Genomic DNA, 20867 nt, shown 5'->3' on the forward strand with positions numbered 1-20867 from the left:
GTCAAAACCAAAAGTACAATGAGCTGCTGAAAAATACATTTGTCCAAGACAGGGCCTTGGGGCTTTACAATATTTCAAGTGGAAACATGGTGATTATCCTCTTCGACCTAAAAATTTAATTATTTATGAGTTGATAGGAGAACAATTAAAAAAAAAAAAAAAAAAAAAGAGTTAAGGTGCAAAATGATTGCAACTTCACAGCTTCCTCAAAGAATTCAAAGGAAAAATAAAAAAGCCAGATAAATGTAAATGTGCTCTATCACAAGATACTAAATACTGCAGTTTCCACTGTATTCTTCTGGGATCTCCTACAATACTGACATCACTGTGTCAGAAATCCAAAAACCATACACAGACCCTTGCGCAGTTTTCCTTTCAAATTGTTACGAAAGGTGACAAAGAGCCGTTTGCAAAAAAAGGAATGGGTGGAAATCTACTTCAAGAGAAGTGAATTTAATTAACGTTATTTTACATGGTTATTAATCACCCACCTTCTCCATGCCTTCAGCTACTCTCTTCTTATTACATCTCATTATAGGTATTTTAAAATAAACCACTTTGTTCCTAACCAAAGGTGGAGCCCAGGGACAGCACTGTTAACCTTGAAACACTTTGGAAGGCCAGACCACGAGAAGTGAAAATCAAACCAGGCAAAATGAATAGAGACCATTCCCAGCTGTTCTTTCTGGAGCAGAATCTAATCCATTTAATGACCTTTTTTTTTGGTGCAAAGTTAAACTGCTCTAAGTGTGCTGTGAGCTACTCAGACCATTTTCGTGTTTAGTGACTATTCGGTTTACCACCAACCAGCTGAAATGCAGCACCCTGTCAAGCTCCGTTTAGAATTCATCCAAGATAACATTTCAGGATTTACATTTAAGCTACCTATTTGTAAAAGAGAATAACTCATGCATGAAAAGTATCAATCAGTGTTGAAAAAGTTGGGTAAGAAAGATTTGTAGAAGCTAGAAAACTGCACATGCTCTTTCAATTTAATCTTTTGACATCAGTGCTAATAGCCTTATAAAAATAACACTGGGTTTTATTTTGTCCCTTTAAATCTAACCAGCAATTTGACCAAGCCATTATCAAACTTGAAATAAACACAGCTGAGCGCACGCACACGCTGGAGCAGCCGAAGCCAGCTAATCTCAGGGAGTTTACCATTTGAAACACCCAAAAGCTTCACAAAAGCAATCTGACCTTCTACCCAAACTCATCTGCTCTAAAGCAGAAATTCCAATGGCACCTTCTTCACCCACACACATTTTGCTCAGAGGCCCTTCAGTCCTTCACTGCCTGGAGTCACTAAAGACAGCAGCCAGCACAACTGTATTCAGTTGCAAAATGCTTGACTGGTGGAACTTGTTTTTTTGGCCACTGTTGTGAAAACAGTGGTTCCTCTGGCATTGCACAGCCTCGGGGGAAGGTGAGAAACCAAAACAAGGCACTGCCTTTGACCCAACTGCTGGAGGAACACAAACTCCCACCTAGGTGTGAAAAATTTAGCGTAAAATGCTCCAACCAGCTACCAACCCCTTTTCTCCTGGACTCACGACCTACGCACCGTATTTTTGGTGTTCCCCACTTACTGTTCTGTCTGAGGACTTAGTGTGTTTATAAACCAGTTTACAAACCAGCCCTCCACTGGGTGCTCAGAGTGCCCCCGCTGCCAGTGGCACCCTCACCTCCCTGGCCGTGGGACCGATACCCATCCCCGATCATTTCTGTGCGACTCCAGTGACTGCAATTGATTTACACCAGTGAAATGTCGAAACAAAAATCAGTGTCTTCATATCACAATAACATCAGCACTAAGTTTTTAGCTGTTATTATGTAAAAGAACATGCTTTGTTATCGCTTTGTTTCCAAGATGTTAGAAGTGTTGAGAAAAGTCTTCTAATGGAAGTCTGAAATCTTGTTTATGTACAAAGCTTCTGGTGCCAAGAAAATAAATCCCTGTGAAGGGTACAGCCTGCAAGTGACAGCGACGGACTCAACAAGTCCACAGAGGTCAAGCCAAAGCCACTGGGGATGCTGCGATGGACACCCCCAGCTCCCTGCGCCCCCCTGGAGCTGGGAGTGGGGATGGAGTTCCCTGGCAAAGATCTAGATGTGGATCGCCTCTGGAATACACGTTCTCCTCCCTCCTGGGCAGGCCCTAGCCCTAACACCTCCCTCCCTCCAGGCAGGCAGAGAAGGTGCCCTGCCCAGGGGCTGGAGAGTTACCACAACCAAACCCAAGATTGTGCCTCCTTCTTTCCCCTGCCTTACTGAACAGTTAATACTTTCTTCTCCCCCAAAAGCAGATCCCTTTGGGATGACATCACCTCCTCATACAACGGCACTATTTAAGTTACGACTTAAAGAAGGGGCGGCACTCACTGAGAACACTGACATGGCTACTGACGCCCATCTCCCACCTGCACGCTCCCCCAGCACGGCGCTGAGCTGGCGAGGCTCAGCGGCTCACCAGCAGTTACTGCTGCCTGCCAGGCAGCCTGCTTCACCAAAGCCTCCAAAACACAATAAAAACAGGCTTAATCGCCAAGAAGAAAAAGAAGAGGTTAGCTGCTGACCCAACTACAACGTTGAAGGAAAGGAATGGAGGATAGTAAGGAAACAAAACTATGCAAGAGGCATTCAATTCCCTGCTGCTGAGTGGGCTTTCAAAAGCTTCACCGGCCTGGACCCACCTGCCCCTGTGGCCACTCGCCCACCCTCTCCCCCAGCACAAATGGCCAACTGGGACCACTGGGCAGCCTCACCCAGGGAAAGGCGGCTACTAAACACATCCACTGAGCCAAAGCCTCCCGCAGCTGGCAGGTAGAGTACGGCTCCTTTGCTTCCCAGTCTTGTTTTAATCCCTCCTGATGCTGTAACTCCACTAGTGACACCAATGCAAAGCTTTCAAGGTCTGCAGGCGCAAAACGAAGAAGTGATACATATGCATGAAGACTTGAAGCAATTCACAGTCACTGCTCGAGTTCTTCGTTTATTCAGGATACACCGTAGTAAAGCTTCTACGTAAATGGATCAAGGCAAAAAAGCCCTGTGCACAGCAAAACACAGATTTCACACAGGAGAACTGCTCCTCGCTCCCACAGCAGTATCAGCTGCAGCTTAAGCACATGGGGACAAAGATAACGCACGCTCTTTTCCCCACCAGAAAAAAGGAGAAACCCACAAAATTTTCTTTCCGAACACATTACAGCCTGCTGACGTACGGCTTAAAATAAAGCTGAACTTGGCAGTAAAAGGTGTTAATTGGATCCCAGGGCGCAGCGCTGTCCCTCAGGAAGCTAACCCGCTGAAAACCAACCGTCAGTATCACACCAGTCATTTAGAGGACAGAGACAGCACCGAGTGAAATACTTTGTTCTTCGTAATATGGAGTTGTGTGGAAGATGTCAGCCACTATCAATTCTGAAAGCAGGTTTGCTCCTAGCAGAACTGCAACATCCTAAGTAGTACCAATAAATCCCGGTTTAGGCCAGCCTTTAAAATGAGGTTGATTTGAAAGAAACTGTAAAAAGGAAAAGGATCTTCTAAACCTTACCCAGACAAATGGGGAAGCCGACAGAAATTTGCACGGGAGTGAGAATAAGAGCTGCATGTTATGTGCTAAAAGGCAAGTGCACTCCGGGCTGCGATACGGCCTCCGAGCCTCACACACGCCTTTGTTTCCCCGCAGAGTGAGCTCATTCCCATAGAGGTTCCTCCTTTGCACAGAAAGCAAACTTACAATGCTACAGCGTAACAAAGCCCCATAGTTTTCTGAGGCTAAAAGCCTGTGACACCGGTGGAAAGAGAGCCGGGTAGATTGCAACCTATGAGACGCTGATCATTATGGACAAATCTCACAGAATCCTGAAGTAAAAGCAGAAAGAAACCCGAATACAGTAATAGCTGTCAGTTCTCACGGGAGGAATTTCCTATTGTGATATTCGAGTATTTGTAATCTACTAAAAATATATTGATTTCATGTAGTATACAGCAATTCAATTGAAATAGTGCAGGGAGAAAACTTCCCAGATTTACTCCATCATCTAATGTGCTCCCATTGCTGCCAGCATTTACAAAGCTAAACCTACTTACACAAAGGTGTAACACAACACACTTCCCTGCTTCCAAAAGCGCAGAAAATCTCTTACCTTGCAATATTCCCAGGCCAATGCACTTCTCCACCTTGTTGCCCATGAAGAATTCCAGAGAAGGGGCTTAGATTTATTTTGCAGGTTGATACCTTCATTAGGCTACCATCCAACACCCCCCTAAATAAAACAGCTTGTAACCTGACTGTCTAGGGAGAGACGTGAAAAAAAAGTTGGAGCAAGGTTGTTTTCCAGAGAGCCCTCACCATTCAGCAGCTCTGAAAGACACTGGAAAGTAAAGCCTAGCTGGAAGGTGATCATCAGAAACTTCCCCTAGAAAGAAATCTGATCCCTCAACAAAATTAACCTCTGAAGTGCTGAAAAAGTGAGAGGTCAAGACTTTCTGCTGGGACTAGGTCATCTGTGAAAAGCTGTAACCTGATGGCAGTGAAGCAGGCAGACTGGGCGCCTCCAGATCACCTACCGTATCGTATGAAGTAAAAGCTCATGTCAGCAACCCTGTACTTGAAGGTACTAAATGACAGTAGTTGATCTCAGCTAAAAGACTACAGCCTCTAAAAGCGTATTTCCTACTCTGCTTTTACAATGGGATTTCAACAACATGACTGCTGAAACAACTATAGTTTTACGAGAACGTAACAGGAGACAGACCCCAAATGTTTTAAGATTAAATATTTGGAATACTGGTAAAATACAAAATTCTTTGGGTTTTTTTGGGGTGGGGTAGAAAAACATTTGCAACATAAATGGTACTTAAAATACTAATTTATCCACTGGTATCCCCAAAAAAGACCTTATGAAATGGGACAAGATATGTAAGATTTCTCTGAGTAGGGATTAAACACAGTAAGCCTTATTCACCGTTCTAAAGGAAGGGGCTTATTACTTCCCTTTATTTGAAGTAGAATAGAAAGGGGCATTTATACGTATTTGGTTGATAAAAATTTCTGGTTGTTAGCATTCAAAACTCTTATTTCAGCCTAATGTAAATACTTTCTGACAGGATTCTTCCCAGATTTCTGCATTCTGCCATACCTGTGGGATTTTTTTATTCTAATATGGGAAATCACACCAGCTCTGTTTATGGTGGGTAGTATAAGCGCTACTGTGCTCAGAGGCCCTGATGACCCTTATGCTAGATGCTGCACAAACATAACCTGTAAACGTTAGAAACCTCTAAGACAGTGAGAACTGGAAAAGCTGGTCACTTACAGCCCATGTGGACTCACGGAGCCTCGGACACAGGGCAGGAAACGATACATGTACCCCAAAAAAATCAAAATGCCAGAAATAGAAGAGGAATGGTAATAATAAGATAGATGATGGAAAGCAGAGCGGTGTTGGATAGCCATGACTAGTTGGGCACGGAAGGCTGCGCTCCAGTGCTTGAAGTAGAAGACTGCTGCGAGAGGTCAGGGAGCCCATGGATGGATGAAGAACTGGTTCAAGGTCACTGCGAGCAGAACGGAGTCAGTGGGAGAAACGCTACAAGCAGGTGTGTGAAGAGTCTGGGGACAAGGAGTTGGAGCAGGGAAACTGAGGTTAGGGGTGAGGTCTGGGAAGGTTGTCTGGGGCTGAAAAGAGACAACCATCAGATGTAAAGCCATGGTGAGAAGGTAAGATGAACTTGGCAAACAGTTGAAAGTCAGGGAATTGAACTGCAAAATGGAGAAAACATAAAGGGAAAAAAAGCCTGAGCTCATGAAATTAAGAGTATTATAGTATATATGCTCAAGAAGAAGGGATTAACTTCAAGATAGAGCCTATAATCTTTATCATATTTTGTCATTTAAATGGGAACACACACAAAACACTGACCCTTGCTGTAGTTTATACAGTTACTAGCATTGACCAACACACTAACTTCCAGGCCAATAGGAATACACAAGTCCATTCCCTTTATTACAGGAAGGACCTGCATTTCTAATGCAACCCGTGTAGATTTCCGTTGTCCAGGTTACTTACGAGGGATCGCGCCAAGAAAAGATGGGCAGCCTTTCAGATGGAGGAAGTGGAGAGACAATACTGCGCTGTCCCCTTAGCCTCACCTCAAGAAAACCATCAACCACTCGGACCAAAACCAAAGAGAGGGACAGAGTAGTCAGAAGCCAGCTATACCCATGTATTTATTCACTCTGTTCAGTTTGGGTATCCTATCTTAAATAAAACGTGTCTTTTAGCCCAATGCTGTATTTTTGGTTGAAAGAGTTAAAATGCAAGTATTCAAAGGTTATAAAATAAAGACTTTGTGGAGATACTCTGCTGCCAAAACCTTCAAATAAATGAGTCGCAGTCTGAGCTTGCCTTTCTATGCCGGAGTCTATATTTTAGTGGCCACGGTGTTACTATAGCAACACAGAGGACTGGTAATTTAGAGGCTGGTAAATGTGACAACTTGCAATTTAGAACAATACTAATAATAAAAGCGGCTTGGGAAAAGCATCATTTAACACAAATGTTTGTGTTTTAAAATGAAAAAAGACTGTTCATTTAGGTTTTTTTGTTGTGTTTTTTTTTTCGTTTTGTTTTTTTTTTTTCCCAGCTGGACGATTATCTATATAAAGTTAGTCTAGTGGTGCACAAAAGATAGGAACATGACTCCCGTGCTTTTCGGTATGCCTGCACCCTAGAGTGCAGTCAACGCATCCCCCTCATGATGTGCTTGTGCATAAATGCAAAGCTGCAGATGTCATTATCTCTGCTGAAGATTAGGCAAGAATCACATAGCTTTTTTTTAATAAAAAGTATGTATTACCCATAATGACAGTGAGAGAAGTGAGTATAAAGATACTCATCGACTATTATTAATCCTTTGTTGCCTCTGCTGAGTTTAACTGGCATCCTTTATTAACAAATCCCATAAACTGCTTCTCATTCCTTACTTTAATCACAGACTAGTCACTAGAGAGAACTCTCAGATATTACAGATACTTAAAAGAATCACAACTGGAATAGCAAAGCTTCTTCTAATCTCTAACATCCTTCCTGTCTTCATCAAAACGGCTCCCACAAACATGTTTCTTAATTATCTGCTCACACAGTCGTATAGGAAATTAGTGACTGACCTGTAGCTCATGCTAAATAAGAACAGCCAGAAATATTCTAATTCCAAAAATAACCAAACCTGAAACTGTAACCTAGGGGAAAAGAAGTATCTGAACATCCCATCTGTTGAATCACCAGCTCCAAATAAAACCAAAATCACAAGATTAAGGTATGGTGTTACTCTCCATCCACCAACCTACAGCCCCATTGTCCTTCGCTTTCCTGGCAGCCCTTACGCTGCAAAGGAGGAGGGATTTTGCAACATAATACCCATAACACTAAATACAGAGGGATATTTCCAGATGAATTTTACATGTAGTAATAATCATAGTTTTATGGGTCAGGAAGTTCAGAAGATTAGTGTGTTATGGCTGCAGTTTATAAAAGCATTTGTGTTAGAAGTTTCACATAGCAATCGGGTGAGATAAGCTGCAAACAGCTTTACATTAAGTTCTTTTATGGTAGTTAAAGTTGGGGAGAAGTAAAGAGACCCCAGGTATTAATTTACCTAAAGAACAGCTGCTTAGAAAAGGCTGCAAAGTGCCCTCATACTCAGCGTAATAAAATCATTGCACCTCCAATTGCTCGTTCTCTCTCCGCACACTCGTGTGCTATTCCCATTAACCTCAGTAAGACTTGTGTTCATGGGCTGAACTGAGCTAAAACTGTAGGCAACAAAAAAAGACTTATCAAAGAAATGTGTGGTTTGATTCTTATTTGAAAAGGCCCAAAACCATAATTACAGGTTTGCATTCGAGGTTAAAGCAGCACGAATCTTGCTGAATTTCACTCTCTCCCTTAGAGAACGCCGTAACGCCTGAAAATTGGGGCTTTACTGCAATATGTTAATTTCCCTTGTATTTTTTTCTCATTAGCTGAGATATATCAGCTAGGAGCTTATAAAACGTCTGCATCTGATGACTGCAGTGATTATAAAAGTAATGCAAGGAGTAGAGACCGTAGAGACACTGCGTTTCACAGTCTTTGTAAGCTGTTTTACAATGTGTGGTACGAAGTGTCTGCCAGATTTCAGCCTGGAAGAGACTCCATTACAACTGGATAAACTGATATCTTAAAATAATCTCAACAGTAATTTTTAAGCCGCTTTTTTCTTCCTTTCCTCCTAAAGAACACTAAAATTATTTAAATGAAGAAAAATGTATTTGTAAAGCCAAAACAGATTCTGAACAGACTCAAACATGCTTTTGAACACACTTCTAAGTTGAGCACATTAAACAAGAATATACCCTTTTAAAGCACTTTCGTTGATTAAATATATACATGGGAAAATAAAAGCAGGAACACAGCAACACTGCTGCACCATTACAACTATTGTGCATCACGCTACAGGGCTAAAAGTCTATCTATCAACTTAAATGAACTATGTTTTGAGGTAAAGTAAATTTTAAAAAACCCCACCTTGTTGTAGTCCTATGTAATTGTCAGTCCTGGGAAGGTATTTGTAGTTAAAACCAGAGGAACACGGGAAGCAACATATACCCACAATAAGAGATACGGTAGAAAACAGACCCTAGCTGCTACAGCCCTGTGAAGTTGTGGTTTTTCAGTGTGGTTCCAAAGGAAGCTTGGGAGCCAGGAGAAGCGGGTCTAGAAAAATGAAGATCCCTTTTTTAATTCCCCTCCTTCTGCTCAATGAGAGAGGCACTAAGTTTGCAGACTGATAAAGTTTATATGCTACGAAATACTTCTCTTTACATTCTTAAACCTCAAGGGTACGAGTCCTCTCTTGCCTTAGAGAGTTCCCTGAGAACAGACAATTATATTATGGTGGTGCCATCTGGATTTATTTATTTATTTATAGAAGTGATCACATCAAGCATGGAATATTTTAGGATTTTGTTAAAATTACTCATATAGGTAGTATTGTACAGAGAATGTAAAAAGGAATCATCAGCGTCTCCTATTGTATGGGTACCTATACAATGCATAGGAACCGGCCAGTCACACGTTTAGGGAAAGATGGTGAGATATTTCCAGTCCCAAGGCGCCACTTACGTCAACGGCAAAACTTCATCTGACTTGAAGAGAAGGGATTTTGTCCCTGAAAAGATGGTGCATACACAGAAAAGCCAATCATGGAGTAAGATTAATGATTATTGCATTGATAATGTGTGAGGAAAATAGCATAAGACAGACTTGGCATGTAACTCCTAGGAATTTCTTTTCACTGATATTCAAGAAAACCATAGTGTCCTCCAACAAGATGATGTGCATGCCTGATGGAGAAGAAAAGACTATTTACCTATGTGTAATATATGATAAAAATGGTTATAACATTTTATATTTACTTCAAAGATTGTTTAAAAAACACCGGTAGCCTACATGGAGCACTTGTGTTGACACAAATGGGAGGCGTACTTTTCACTATACCCACTTCAAATGAATAAGCACATCAGAGTGAATAAACACAAACGGCTACTTTCTAGCAGCAGTGGAGAAAGAAAAAGGCAGGCAACTGGAGATAATCCAATAAAAACGGAGGGTGGCTGAGCAGCGATGCAGCTTGCACGCTATTATCCGAGAGGAATTCCAAATGAATGCTGAATCCAGGGGTTATACTTGGACGATCCAAATATTTGTTACTAAATTCAAACAGATTACCAAGTCTCAAACTTCTTGAATAAAAAAATGTTATCAATGTATTTAATATATACACACGTATATGCTTTTGTATCCATGTTTCTATGCTAATTTTTTTTGGATATAGCAAATAATCAAAACGGACCAAAAATATATAACAGGGCAAATAGGTTGTTAGTGAGAACAACCAACATAAAATGGGGAAAAATCTGATCTTAAAACACAAACAGTTAATGTAGTGAAACACAAGAATGAAATATTATTCCCATTGTTTTAAATGCAGTTTTCTTTGCGTCCTTCTCCAAACCATAAAAATCAGTCCTCTTTCCAAGGAACGTAACGCTGCCGAGCACAGATTTTAACACACATGCCATTGACCAAGGAGGAAAATGTCATTCTTCCAATCTGAACTGCTGGATAGAATAACAGTTTACTTCTACATTGCAATAAGACTTTCTTGTCTTCTGCAACAACTAAGATTTTCACCCTGACCCCTAACATATGAAGTTATAAAAGTAGTACAGCTGGAACGATTGCTTTCTTCTCAGGACTCCGGAAAAAATGCTTTGGGATGAATACATGACAGATGTCCATATATGATTTATGGTTTGCTTCCTAACATAAGGTCTTTGTCAACCATCAATAGAGTACAAAACAGAAACATCAGCTATGACAGAAGCTATACAAATCCATAGTCTAGGAGTAAAGTTCTTTATCGCCAATGAGGTAGCAAACAGCTCAGAAAGAGATAACATTTGAATTACAGGTTCTCTTTTAGCCAGCAGGACAAGGGGACTATGGCAGATGATGTGTTCAGGCCCAAGAAGGATATGCCGAGCGTAACATCTACAGAACTACGCTTGGATACTTCTGGTTGAAAAAGCAGCTCTCCCAAGCAGCTGTTGAATGGTTTTGAAAAGGTCTGTAAAACTTGACTTACCCTCCCACACACCCCTGCCAAACTACTAAAATCATTACTGCTTCGTCAATAGCAGTCATTAACCATCTCATGGCACCCGTTATAAAGGCACTGCTGTCAACTATATGTATCTCAGACAAATCCAGTTATGATCAATAGAGTTTGCCCGTCTTAATTGCTTTGGCCTCCCCCTAATTAGATGAATCTCTGCATTTACAGTTGTTTATTGTTGCTGTGGCTGTTAAAAAGCTAATACATCCCACTAGAAATGTAAACTCATTTATCCTAATTAAAGTAGAACTATTAAACCAGGCTAGCATCATTATAGCTGGATCTTCAGTATTTGCAAATCCATTGTATTACTGAGTCTATAAACATTCAAACCACATAAACACTTCAACTGAGTAATGAGCAAAGAATAAAGATGCAAATTCTCAATTTCAACAAATATTTTCCTTTACTTTGAAAGTCCATCTGCATTTTTCTAATAAAAGGGTCTACTTCACCCGGTACAACACAAGGATGTTCCAAAGATTGTATCTGAGCCAAAAGACACGCCTCTTTCTCAGGTTGCCTTGCAAAATCTTTCCACTCTTCTGAACGTGCTTTTCCACATGAATTGCTTTTTTTCTTTATCTTACTGGTTCTGTCAAACAGACTAACTTGCCATTTCCAAGGTCACAGTAGACTATGCAATATAGAATGGAATATAAAATTGCAGACATTTCTACTCCCTGCCACTGTTATCTATGCCTGGTTAAGAAAATTACTAAGTTGTCTTTAAATTTATAATCTTCCCAACACAAAAGGTAACTGAATCAAACCACTTGCCTACGAGACAGCAGCTCTAACTGGTGCGTACTCTTAAACAAAAGCCTGTCCTAGCTCTACATTTTATGGTTATGTGAATAATGCCGGCAACTCTTAGGGACTCAACGTTTTTGCTCGTTCAGAGATAGATGTTCTTAAGCAAGCAGTAAGAAAACCCCAAGCTTGTAACACTGAATTTAAACTAATACTTGAAAACGGCAGCTGATGAGAAGTACTCCCTCCCTGAAACTCCTTAATTACATCATAAACACCTGTGAAAACGGCAACTTGCCCACATGAACTTCTGACCTTCACTAAACCCTGACAAGACCATAGGTGTTGAGCACCTGAGAAGGTGCATGATCCTACAGATTGGAGTATTGCAGCGTATGTTGCAGGTAGCTAAGGTAGCAGCTTAATGGAAGCTCGACTGGAGGAAATTTCAGCCGGTAGGCTTGCTCTTACCAAAAAGTCAACATTCTAGCTGCAGCATCAGTAAACTGAAAACTTATTTCCATTGCTCAAAACTTATTCACTTAGGAAACACTCTTCTCCTTGCAAACACAGAAAGCCTCTACGGCTGAAATGTTCTGCTTTTATGCTACCAAAATGGACAAGATGAGAGTTGAGACATTGTTTAGACTCGGCAGTGCACCAGTTGGCTTTGCCATTGTTGCCTACGCTCCCCAGCGTCGACGACTCTGCTAGCTCAGTGCTACCTAAATCTCTGTCCTTTCCCAGATGCTCGGCAGAAGCTACCTCAGAATAACGGTAGTGACCATGAGCCTACTGGTGAGGGACATATGGATTCCTGCCCACCGCAAGCTACTCGGAGCAGAGATTACAACCAGTACACCACAGAGCAAATTCAGTTCACAGTTTCGATGCCAGGGATGGAGTTCAATGCAGCCACAGTCGGCTACTGCAATTCCAGCACAGAAGAACGTGGGACTCGGGAAGCAGAGGATCTGCAGAAGGAGCAGCGAAGTTCAATGGGTGCAGAAGGGGGCTGGTGTAACAACACTTCCTTCGGCTCCTGAGTGCTCAGCTGCGGCGGTGACAGCACGGCGTAAGGACCGCACGCAACGGAGCGAGCGTGGAAGCTCCCACAGGCTGCCTGCACGCAACTCCACCCAAGCTTCTGCAGAGGGGCACGTCCCCCCCTCGCTGCTCCCTGCGGGCAGCAGGCTGGTGAGGAACCAGAAGCTGCAGAATTGTTCCATCTATGCTGAGTGACCTTGAGCGAGCAGGGCCTCTCCAAAATTATTAAACCCATTCATTTTTCTCTGGAAGAGCAAATCCTTTTAATTGCTATAGAAACTCCGATAACTATGAAACATGCAGAGTGAGCTGCAACGGGATGTGGGAACACCAACGGCAATAACAAATGAATATTGATGTAGTCAGCTATTGCATTTAACAGTTATTTTCCTTTGAAACTGAACTACTAATTCCAAACATCTGTGCCTTATAGGGCCCAGATTATCTGATACCCGATATTGTTATCTGATACCTGAAAAATTAATCTGGTAATAACTTGTAAATCATATTCTTACAGTTTCCTAACAAGTAAATATTTGTATTATATACCTTATGCACTATGTTAAATATTTAGTCTGGAATGCCAGATAACAACTCTTAGATCTTTCTGCAAGATACTTTTTTTTTTTTTTAATTTCATTGTAAGTAATAAGCTGAAAGCAGAGCTCCGTGGTGTCAAAATACTATCAGAAAAAATCAGCACAGCTATTAATACAGAAGGCATAGCTACACAGTGTTATGAAACATGGTTCAAGAGATTCCTGAACTGGTGCTGCATTATGCTTTACAGATGCACATCTGAAGATACTAAAGTGGGTCTGGATGCAATGCAGATTCAGCATGACACAACCTCAGCTGTCACATCATTACATTTTATAGGGTGCCATTCATTTCTACTGCTAAGGACTCTCATCCTATGGGCCAATTTCTGCTCATTTATTCATTTAAGTTAGTAGGTCAGGAGGACAAGTGGGAAATTTCCATTAGACATAATGAAAGGAGAAATGCTAGGCATCCAGAGATGTGTGGGAAAGGAGGGAAGAGAAGAAAGAATATGTAGAGCTGCCTTTCAGACCCAGCTCACCAGAACTCCAGGCTTCCTAATGGTCAGAAACACTACGGTCACAAGGCACAACGCACTGATCTCATGTAAACAGGGCCCTGACGGACATGTTCAAAAATCTTTCAAGCAGTAACCGTGCCCTCACGGTTCTTCCTCTCCACAGAGCCAGGTCCCACCTATATCCTCCCCCAGGTGGTATAAAGTCAGTAGAAAACTACTGAACTTTGTGCTCTGGTATAAAGGCACAGCAATATACACACAAGCATGCACCCAGTAATTAGCCAACAGGGGGTTAACTATTACCATGCATCATTGCATTCACGCACCCTTTTGTTTCACTTTATTTTCATTATAATCAGGTGCAACGACAGATGTTGTCAGTGCCAGAAGTGACACTAATCCTGGGCTTCTTCCATAAACGTCTCTGGTATGTGTGGTTATCTTCAGGGTGTATCCAGCGCAGTATGCTGCTGTTCATTGTATCAGCTATTTATTTGCACTCGAAAGCTTTGCAATATTCATTAACGTGATGCATCATTTTACAAATGAAAACGCTAAGGTCGAAACCTAAGATGTGCATTACTGGCTATATGCAAAGTGTAATTAACATGCATATGATCTGTATGCAAATCATGTTATTGAAAATAGCGACTATTAGCATAACAAGTGCTTATTATTTATTGAGATGCAACTCAAGCAGGCATCCTGCTGGGGTCTAACATCCTTCCTTTAAACAGCACCATCTTTTCTTTCTTCGTTTACACATTCTTCTCTCCTCTTGATGATTAACAGCACAGAAAACAGGGAGACTCCCTTCTGTGCCTTTGTTTAAAGGGGGAAATCTTGTGTGTTTAATTGTCCTCGAGCATCTGATCCAGTTCAAAGCTCAGCGGAGCCTCTCCTATGGTGCTAAATTCCCCTCCCACCCCCATCATCACTGAACTGCAGGCTGTTTAAATGATCCTTAAATATATGCAACTTCACCCACATTATCTCTCTCTAATTCTTAACTGATAACAAGTTAAAAGCAGTAGGACTTCTTTTTCTGGTTTGGGGTGGTTTTCTTGGTTTTGGTTTTTTTTAAAGGAATAAAACGATAATGAAGTGGGAAAAAACAAAAGCTCAACTGTGCAAAGTCATAAGCCTTTTTAATGTCATGCCACCCTTCTCGTATCGTACTTCAGATCACTTTAAGCTTTTAATCATTCCAACCACGAAACGTAACAGAAAAGCACAATTTTACTCTTTTTTTCAGTAGGTCTGAGCAAAGCTTTCTTGCTGGATCAGGTTTGTGTCACTGATGCTGGCACTGTCTCCCCCCTCCACTCCCTACCCTGCCGAAGTCCTGAGGTCCCAGGGTCTCTGCAGGACTCTTTTAACCTTTCCTAGCATTCCTGTAAAGCAAAAACTTGCAAAACTGATCCTTGCCCAGTAATTCCTTCCCCAGCCCCAGCCCTGATGGGTTTTACGCCGCATGCTTGTTCTCTCTGAGGCTACACCCTCTGCTTCAGAGATGGCTGTGTTACAGTAATGAAATAATTAGCAGGGGGAATGATTTCAATTACTTATCGTTTTGCCAAAATTCAGCTGTTTTGGCCTGAAGGTTTCCAAGCTGCATGCCAACCTAAGGATGGACGTTGGTCTCAGTTAAAAACAGCACAATTCCTGAGTGTCCTTAGAAAATATACATGATTTTACTATTAAGTCATATTGATCTTCCCTGAGAAACCTTGTCTTGCAAGAGAAATGTTTTATTTGGTTCTGGAGGGCCCTGGAGGACAGGGACAATAAGTCAAGAAGGGATTCGAGACTGTATGCAGGGAACAAGTAGAAAAAAGAAAAGGAAAGGGAAAACAAATTTGGATGGAAACTCCAAAGTCAAAGGCTGGGACCTGCTGCACAAGAGCAACAGAATGGGGACAAGAAGCCTCAAGTGGGCCTGAGGAAGGAAAAAATAGGTGTGGGACAAATTGGAAGGGAAATATTGGAACTGACATTGTTTGTAAAAACACATTTTGATATATCCTTTCATGAGGGGATTTTTTAAAAATTTTTTTATGACTCCTATTTGACTGCGGGAGGCAGATCTGCTGCAGAGGTGGAACACTGCTCTACCGTGATGACGGCTGTTACCTGGGGAACCCCTGCCTGCTTCTTGCAGCAGATGGACTAAGCACAACCTAAATTTTCTGTTAATGCCATTTTTCTAACTCTATCAATATGCAATACGTATATAGGCCCAAATTGTTCCCTACCACTCATCCTGAGAACTTTGTACGCCTACCTTCTAACCAAACCCGACACCTTTACACCACAGTGGTGATACAAAAGCAGCTTAGAAGCATTAACTGGAATTCAGCTAGAAATTTATGATGTTAAAAAGAGGTTTTAAGGCACACTCTCCCCGCCTCTACTTTAGCAAGCTTTAGGTAAAACTCTCAAACTGCCAGTTCCACTTCTGCTACTGCAATGCTTTAGAGATGGTTTGGAATTTTTCGATTAAATGTAATAAAATTTCCTGGTGGTTTATAATAAAATGTAACTCTTCACAACACTAAGAAGACTCCCTTGGACCCTCTGTTAATTTTCATAGTTAAACCATCCAGGGGGGGATGTGGGAGTTCAAGGACTTCAACCTTAATTCTTTCCATCCCACTTCCGTGACTTGATAGCTCCTCAATAGCCAAGAGTCCAATTAACACCTTTCAGTATCTTGTGTTGATATTATTTCCAGCAAATAATTTGGCAGGAGAGACAGAGAGAAATATTCTTAAAGAAACAACCCTAACAGAGGAGGCCAAAACTGAGATCCCTGCTCCAGTCAGGCACAGCAGAGACCTCAACCTGACTTTTTAGATTAGAGCCTTAATCACCGCATCGCTACTCTGTAAGGGAAAAACAAGAACAAAACCCCAACCCTTATCTTCTGTTTTATCCCAGTGCAATAATACGATGAAAATAATTGTAAACCAGCCTCTTACTTCTCTGTCCTATTTCAACATTGGCAGAATGTGGCCATTTTGTTAAGGCTGAGCTGTGAAATGGTGCCTCACTTTGCTATCAGAGACTTAACATAAACTGCTGATAAAGAAGCTCTAGTTCTGTGAATTGCTCTAGAATTAAGCAGTGGTCATTGGATATCTTTGTTTAGAGACTGTAATGAAATTAACTGCACAAGGGATAGTAAAATGAAAGGATTAAAATCACTAGAAGTACCCTCTCCCCCCCCCAAGGAAAGAAAGAAAGAAACACCCACACACCCTCCACCCCCCCAGATTACTAGCTGGATTAATGCAAGCATTCATATTTTGCATCATAACAGGCACACCTAACAAACTACGAGGAAAGTGCTCACCTTCAGTATTAACAATGAAATAAACAAAGATTCATTTGGAAATACCCTCTTTGGTTGTTCACACCACTTTCCCTCTAATGTGTGATTGTGCTTGGGTTTGTACATTTTTAAAGACCCAAAGGACAGACTTCCCAGAGACTAGTTTACAAGTTAGTAAATGCCAGAGAGGCTTTCTTTATAATTACTCTCCGTTTTCTTTGTCTCACTTGAATCCATCCTACTTAAGTTATAGCTACAATTCGCTAATATTCCTGAAAATGTCCAAAGAAAATTTTGTTCTCCTCCCACGATCACACCCAGCCTTGCTTAGCCAAGTCCTAAGTTACCTTTGGCTCTTGCTTTTTTCTTTCTAAAATAATCCCTTGTTCCTAAATGATTGGATAACATATACCTTGCCATAATAAACTTAACTGCATCGCCATGTATTGCGAGATCGCTCATTCCAATGGTGTTAAAATCTAAAAGTGAAATCAGAGACTGATGTCATTAAATAAAAGGAGAATGTATCCAAAGTGGGGAACAACTTCAAGACTCAAACACGTTTCAAGGACGAAGTTGGGTTTCAGTAATTCCTTGAGGACAAAGGTAGACATGATGAAAGCCCAGCACTGAAAGCACAACGCATTGCTTGCAAAGAGATAAACGGCTGCAAGAGAAAACAATTCGGTAGCAGAGAGGGGATGATGTAGGAAAGGTAAAATAACTGGGTCAAGTATGACTGGAATTGTGGTGGCGGAGAGAGGGGAAAACATATGGTATGACTCACAGGAAGGAATGATTATTTTATCAGTCACATGTTTAACTCATTACAGCTAACGTAAGGTCAGCCCATAAAAACATGGTGAGAGAGAGAAGCAGAATGTTGCTAAAAACTGAGGATCAGTCAGAAGCGATTGCAGAAAGGGACCCAAACTCTTAAGGCACAGCGTGGGAGACACCTCTAATTCTACCCTCTGGATGTTGGTGTTGGAGACCAAACCACCAGCATGCTTTGACCAAAAGCAACGACAATCAACCTGATGTTGCCATATGGCATATTTGCTTTTAATCTATATCAACAAAAAGATGGCTTAGTGGTTATTGTTAGAAGCCAACAAAGAATTTCAACAGAAATGAGAGCACTGAACTCAGATCCTGACTTCAGTTTGAAATACAGTCTTCTGATTTCAAAACATTTGAGTCTTTCTTTTGCATGCACATTTAAGACATCAGATATGTATGAAAGCAGATTTCTTGCCACCTCCTGATCCATCGGTTCAGAAATGCTCTAAAAGCACAGATGGATGAATTCTCTACCTAGGCCGAAACAGCGAATACACATAGTCCCAAAATATGGATTAAGTGGAGTATAAGCCTTTCCTCGATCAACATAACCTCTGTGAACCTCAGTTGGCACAGGATAGTCATATCTCTTTCCCAGAGGCTCGCGCTGATGATTCTTCCTTCTCCTTTCCCCTTCCTCACTTTCCACAGAGATATACAGCTGTCTATGAATACATTCTAGCTATTTTCTGATAATATTCCATTCTTCCCTTCTGCATTCAAAACAGTCCTAGTTTTGCAAATGCAACATTATGTTTCAATCATCTTGGAATATAAAAATGAAATCTTTGCATAAAAATGCAAATGCAACATAAAACTATGCATGTGCATATCAGATAGTATCAAATAACATCAACAGTTTCAAAGAGATGTTTAAGGCATTAAGTCATGTTACGAAGAGTGTTTCTAGCTGCAAGTTTCATAACAAGAATAAATCAATCTTGACTCTGAACATGAAAGAGGGAATAAAACCTTTTTGAACACTCAAGGTGGTTTCCTCATTTCCCCCAAACCAAAACGAATGAATTAGTTGATATATATGAAAATTAACTTGAACTAACAACATAATCAGAGAAGATAAACTTTAAAGTTAAAATTAGATTAAAAAGATAAAAATATTACTTGGGGCTGATGCGAGCACACGGTAACTCCACAGTAGCTGCTGAGCTGAGCCTTTGTCAGTTAAGAAACAACAACAAAAAAAATCATATAGTTAAAAAGAGCTGATCTCAGCCTTTGGACTTTGCTCGGGCACTAATCAGACTTCCAATGTTTAGTGCTGATCCTCTGGCTACTTATTGACCATATATACCTGGACACACTTAAACACAGCCTCTAGCAACGCGGTAGTTGCTCAGGCTCCCTGTGCTAACTATGCACACAGGTTTCGCGCTGTTCCAGTACTACTTACGTCAAATTAATTAGTCTCAAATTGCAGCAATCAGTGTTAATAAAATTAGATGTTTTATTCTTAGTGAGCATATCAAAAACTTTTCTTAATAAAAGCAAATTACACACATTCTCATAATACTGCCGTAACAGCACAATGTAGCTCCGAGTGTTTCCTCTGTAGAATACGCAATTATTTATCCTGGCCATGTGAATATTTAACTGTATATACTTAAGCAACATATAACTATCACGTGAAAGCCTGAATGCCTGTTTGTATAATAGTAGAGCATTTTTAAGCCCCAGGCAGCTGCATTAACACTGGGCCTTTTAAGCCTCAGGATGTTGGGGCTCATCTTGGAAAGATCAGGACTACTTCTTCTGTGGAGTCTCAACTTTACTGTGTATCCTATTAGCTGTCATAAACCGGTCACAAAGTCACCTTATCATACTGTTGGAAAATCCCTATACCAGGAGGAATGGAGAAGAGCAAAATAGGACTTAGAGATAAGAAGGGTACTGACCCCGAATATGGAATAGCTTGTTGGCCACCAAGGAAGTTATCATGACACCAAGGAATGGCCTATATAAATGCAGTAGTTCCAAGAATCTCAGGGCAGCTAAAATATAATTATGCATGTTTGTCCCCGTCACCTGCTCAGCACTCCTGCTGCAAAATGCAGCACAGCTGCTCTCCAGAGCTGGGAAGTCCTCCCACTGGAGACAGGCGTTCATTCTACATGGTCCATATGCCCCAACTTCTGCACTTCTGTCTGCCCACCAGCTTTCAGGGGTCACTCTGTACCCAGGGAACAGCAAACGCTGTGTAGATGTACGTGGGAAATGAGACATTGCTTTCTTTATGAAGAGCCAGCTACAGTTGGTAGACAAGGTCTGCGAGAGGAGGGAAGAGACTGCACCTTGGTGAGTACTAGGTCAGTGACACTCCAGTTTCTTTTGACACCAGTCAGCCCAAAAGTATCCCCCTTACTTCATTACCTTCTTAATACGCAGCATTTTAAATATGAGCCCACAGTTGTGGATACCTTACAGCTTCTCCCACTGCGGTGCAGATACAGATGTGTGTGGATATACAGCACTGTGAGTACCATCCAGTTTTAAACGTATTTGTTAGTCACCCAGATTAGGGAATCTCATTTCCCTATATAGGCAATGGATCCTTCAAAGCATGTGGATATCCTTCATTCCTTGGAGGCTTCTCATTGATGATATAGAGGGTGCCCCCTCACCCCATCTGCAGTACCGTATTTGAAAGCCCTTCACTGGAGGGGACGAGACTGAGAATAAATGACTGAATATTCAATAAACCTAACCAATAAAGAAAAAGAAACAAACAAAAAAAAAAAACAGCAAAGCTCAGAAGAGCATGCAGGAAGATACGTGCATCTCACACTTGGACTCAGAATTTTGATACAGTTTTCCAAACAATACAATTACATTAAACTCTCAGCCATGAAACAGGAAGCTTAGATCCTCGCCATTAACATTAATGTTTCTACTAACATGTAAGCTAATACTAATAGAATATTATTATGACAAGAGACTACACAGCTGTAGAACAGAAGCAAAAAAACCTAATGAAAAGTACAGTTATGAACAACTCCAGAGCACCAACAAACTATCTAAGAAGGGCAAACGAAGACAAAAAGGAGAATCTTTAGGTTTTCTGGTAATGGGATATTTAGA

General features: G+C 41.2%; 1 protein-coding gene across 5 annotated transcripts in view; it reads right to left on the minus strand.

Annotated features, from left to right (window-relative positions):
- Window positions 1–20867, minus strand: part of NAV2 (neuron navigator 2) — a 236413-nt gene that overhangs the window by 61139 nt on the left and 154407 nt on the right. Inside the window, exon 1 of one of the 5 annotated variants that reach the window (XM_064452867.1) lies at window positions 4155–4337. The exons of the other annotated variants lie outside the window; for them this stretch is intronic. Within the exon in view, the coding sequence (XP_064308937.1) occupies window positions 4155–4252 (98 nt within the window). The 5' untranslated portion in view covers window positions 4253–4337. Of the gene's footprint in view, window positions 1–4154; window positions 4338–20867 lie in introns of those variants that run through there. 5 annotated transcript variants of the gene reach the window in all.

This window comes from Phalacrocorax carbo, chromosome 5 (assembly GCF_963921805.1).
Source record: "Phalacrocorax carbo chromosome 5, bPhaCar2.1, whole genome shotgun sequence".
Classification (NCBI taxonomy): Eukaryota; Metazoa; Chordata; class Aves; order Suliformes; family Phalacrocoracidae; genus Phalacrocorax; species Phalacrocorax carbo.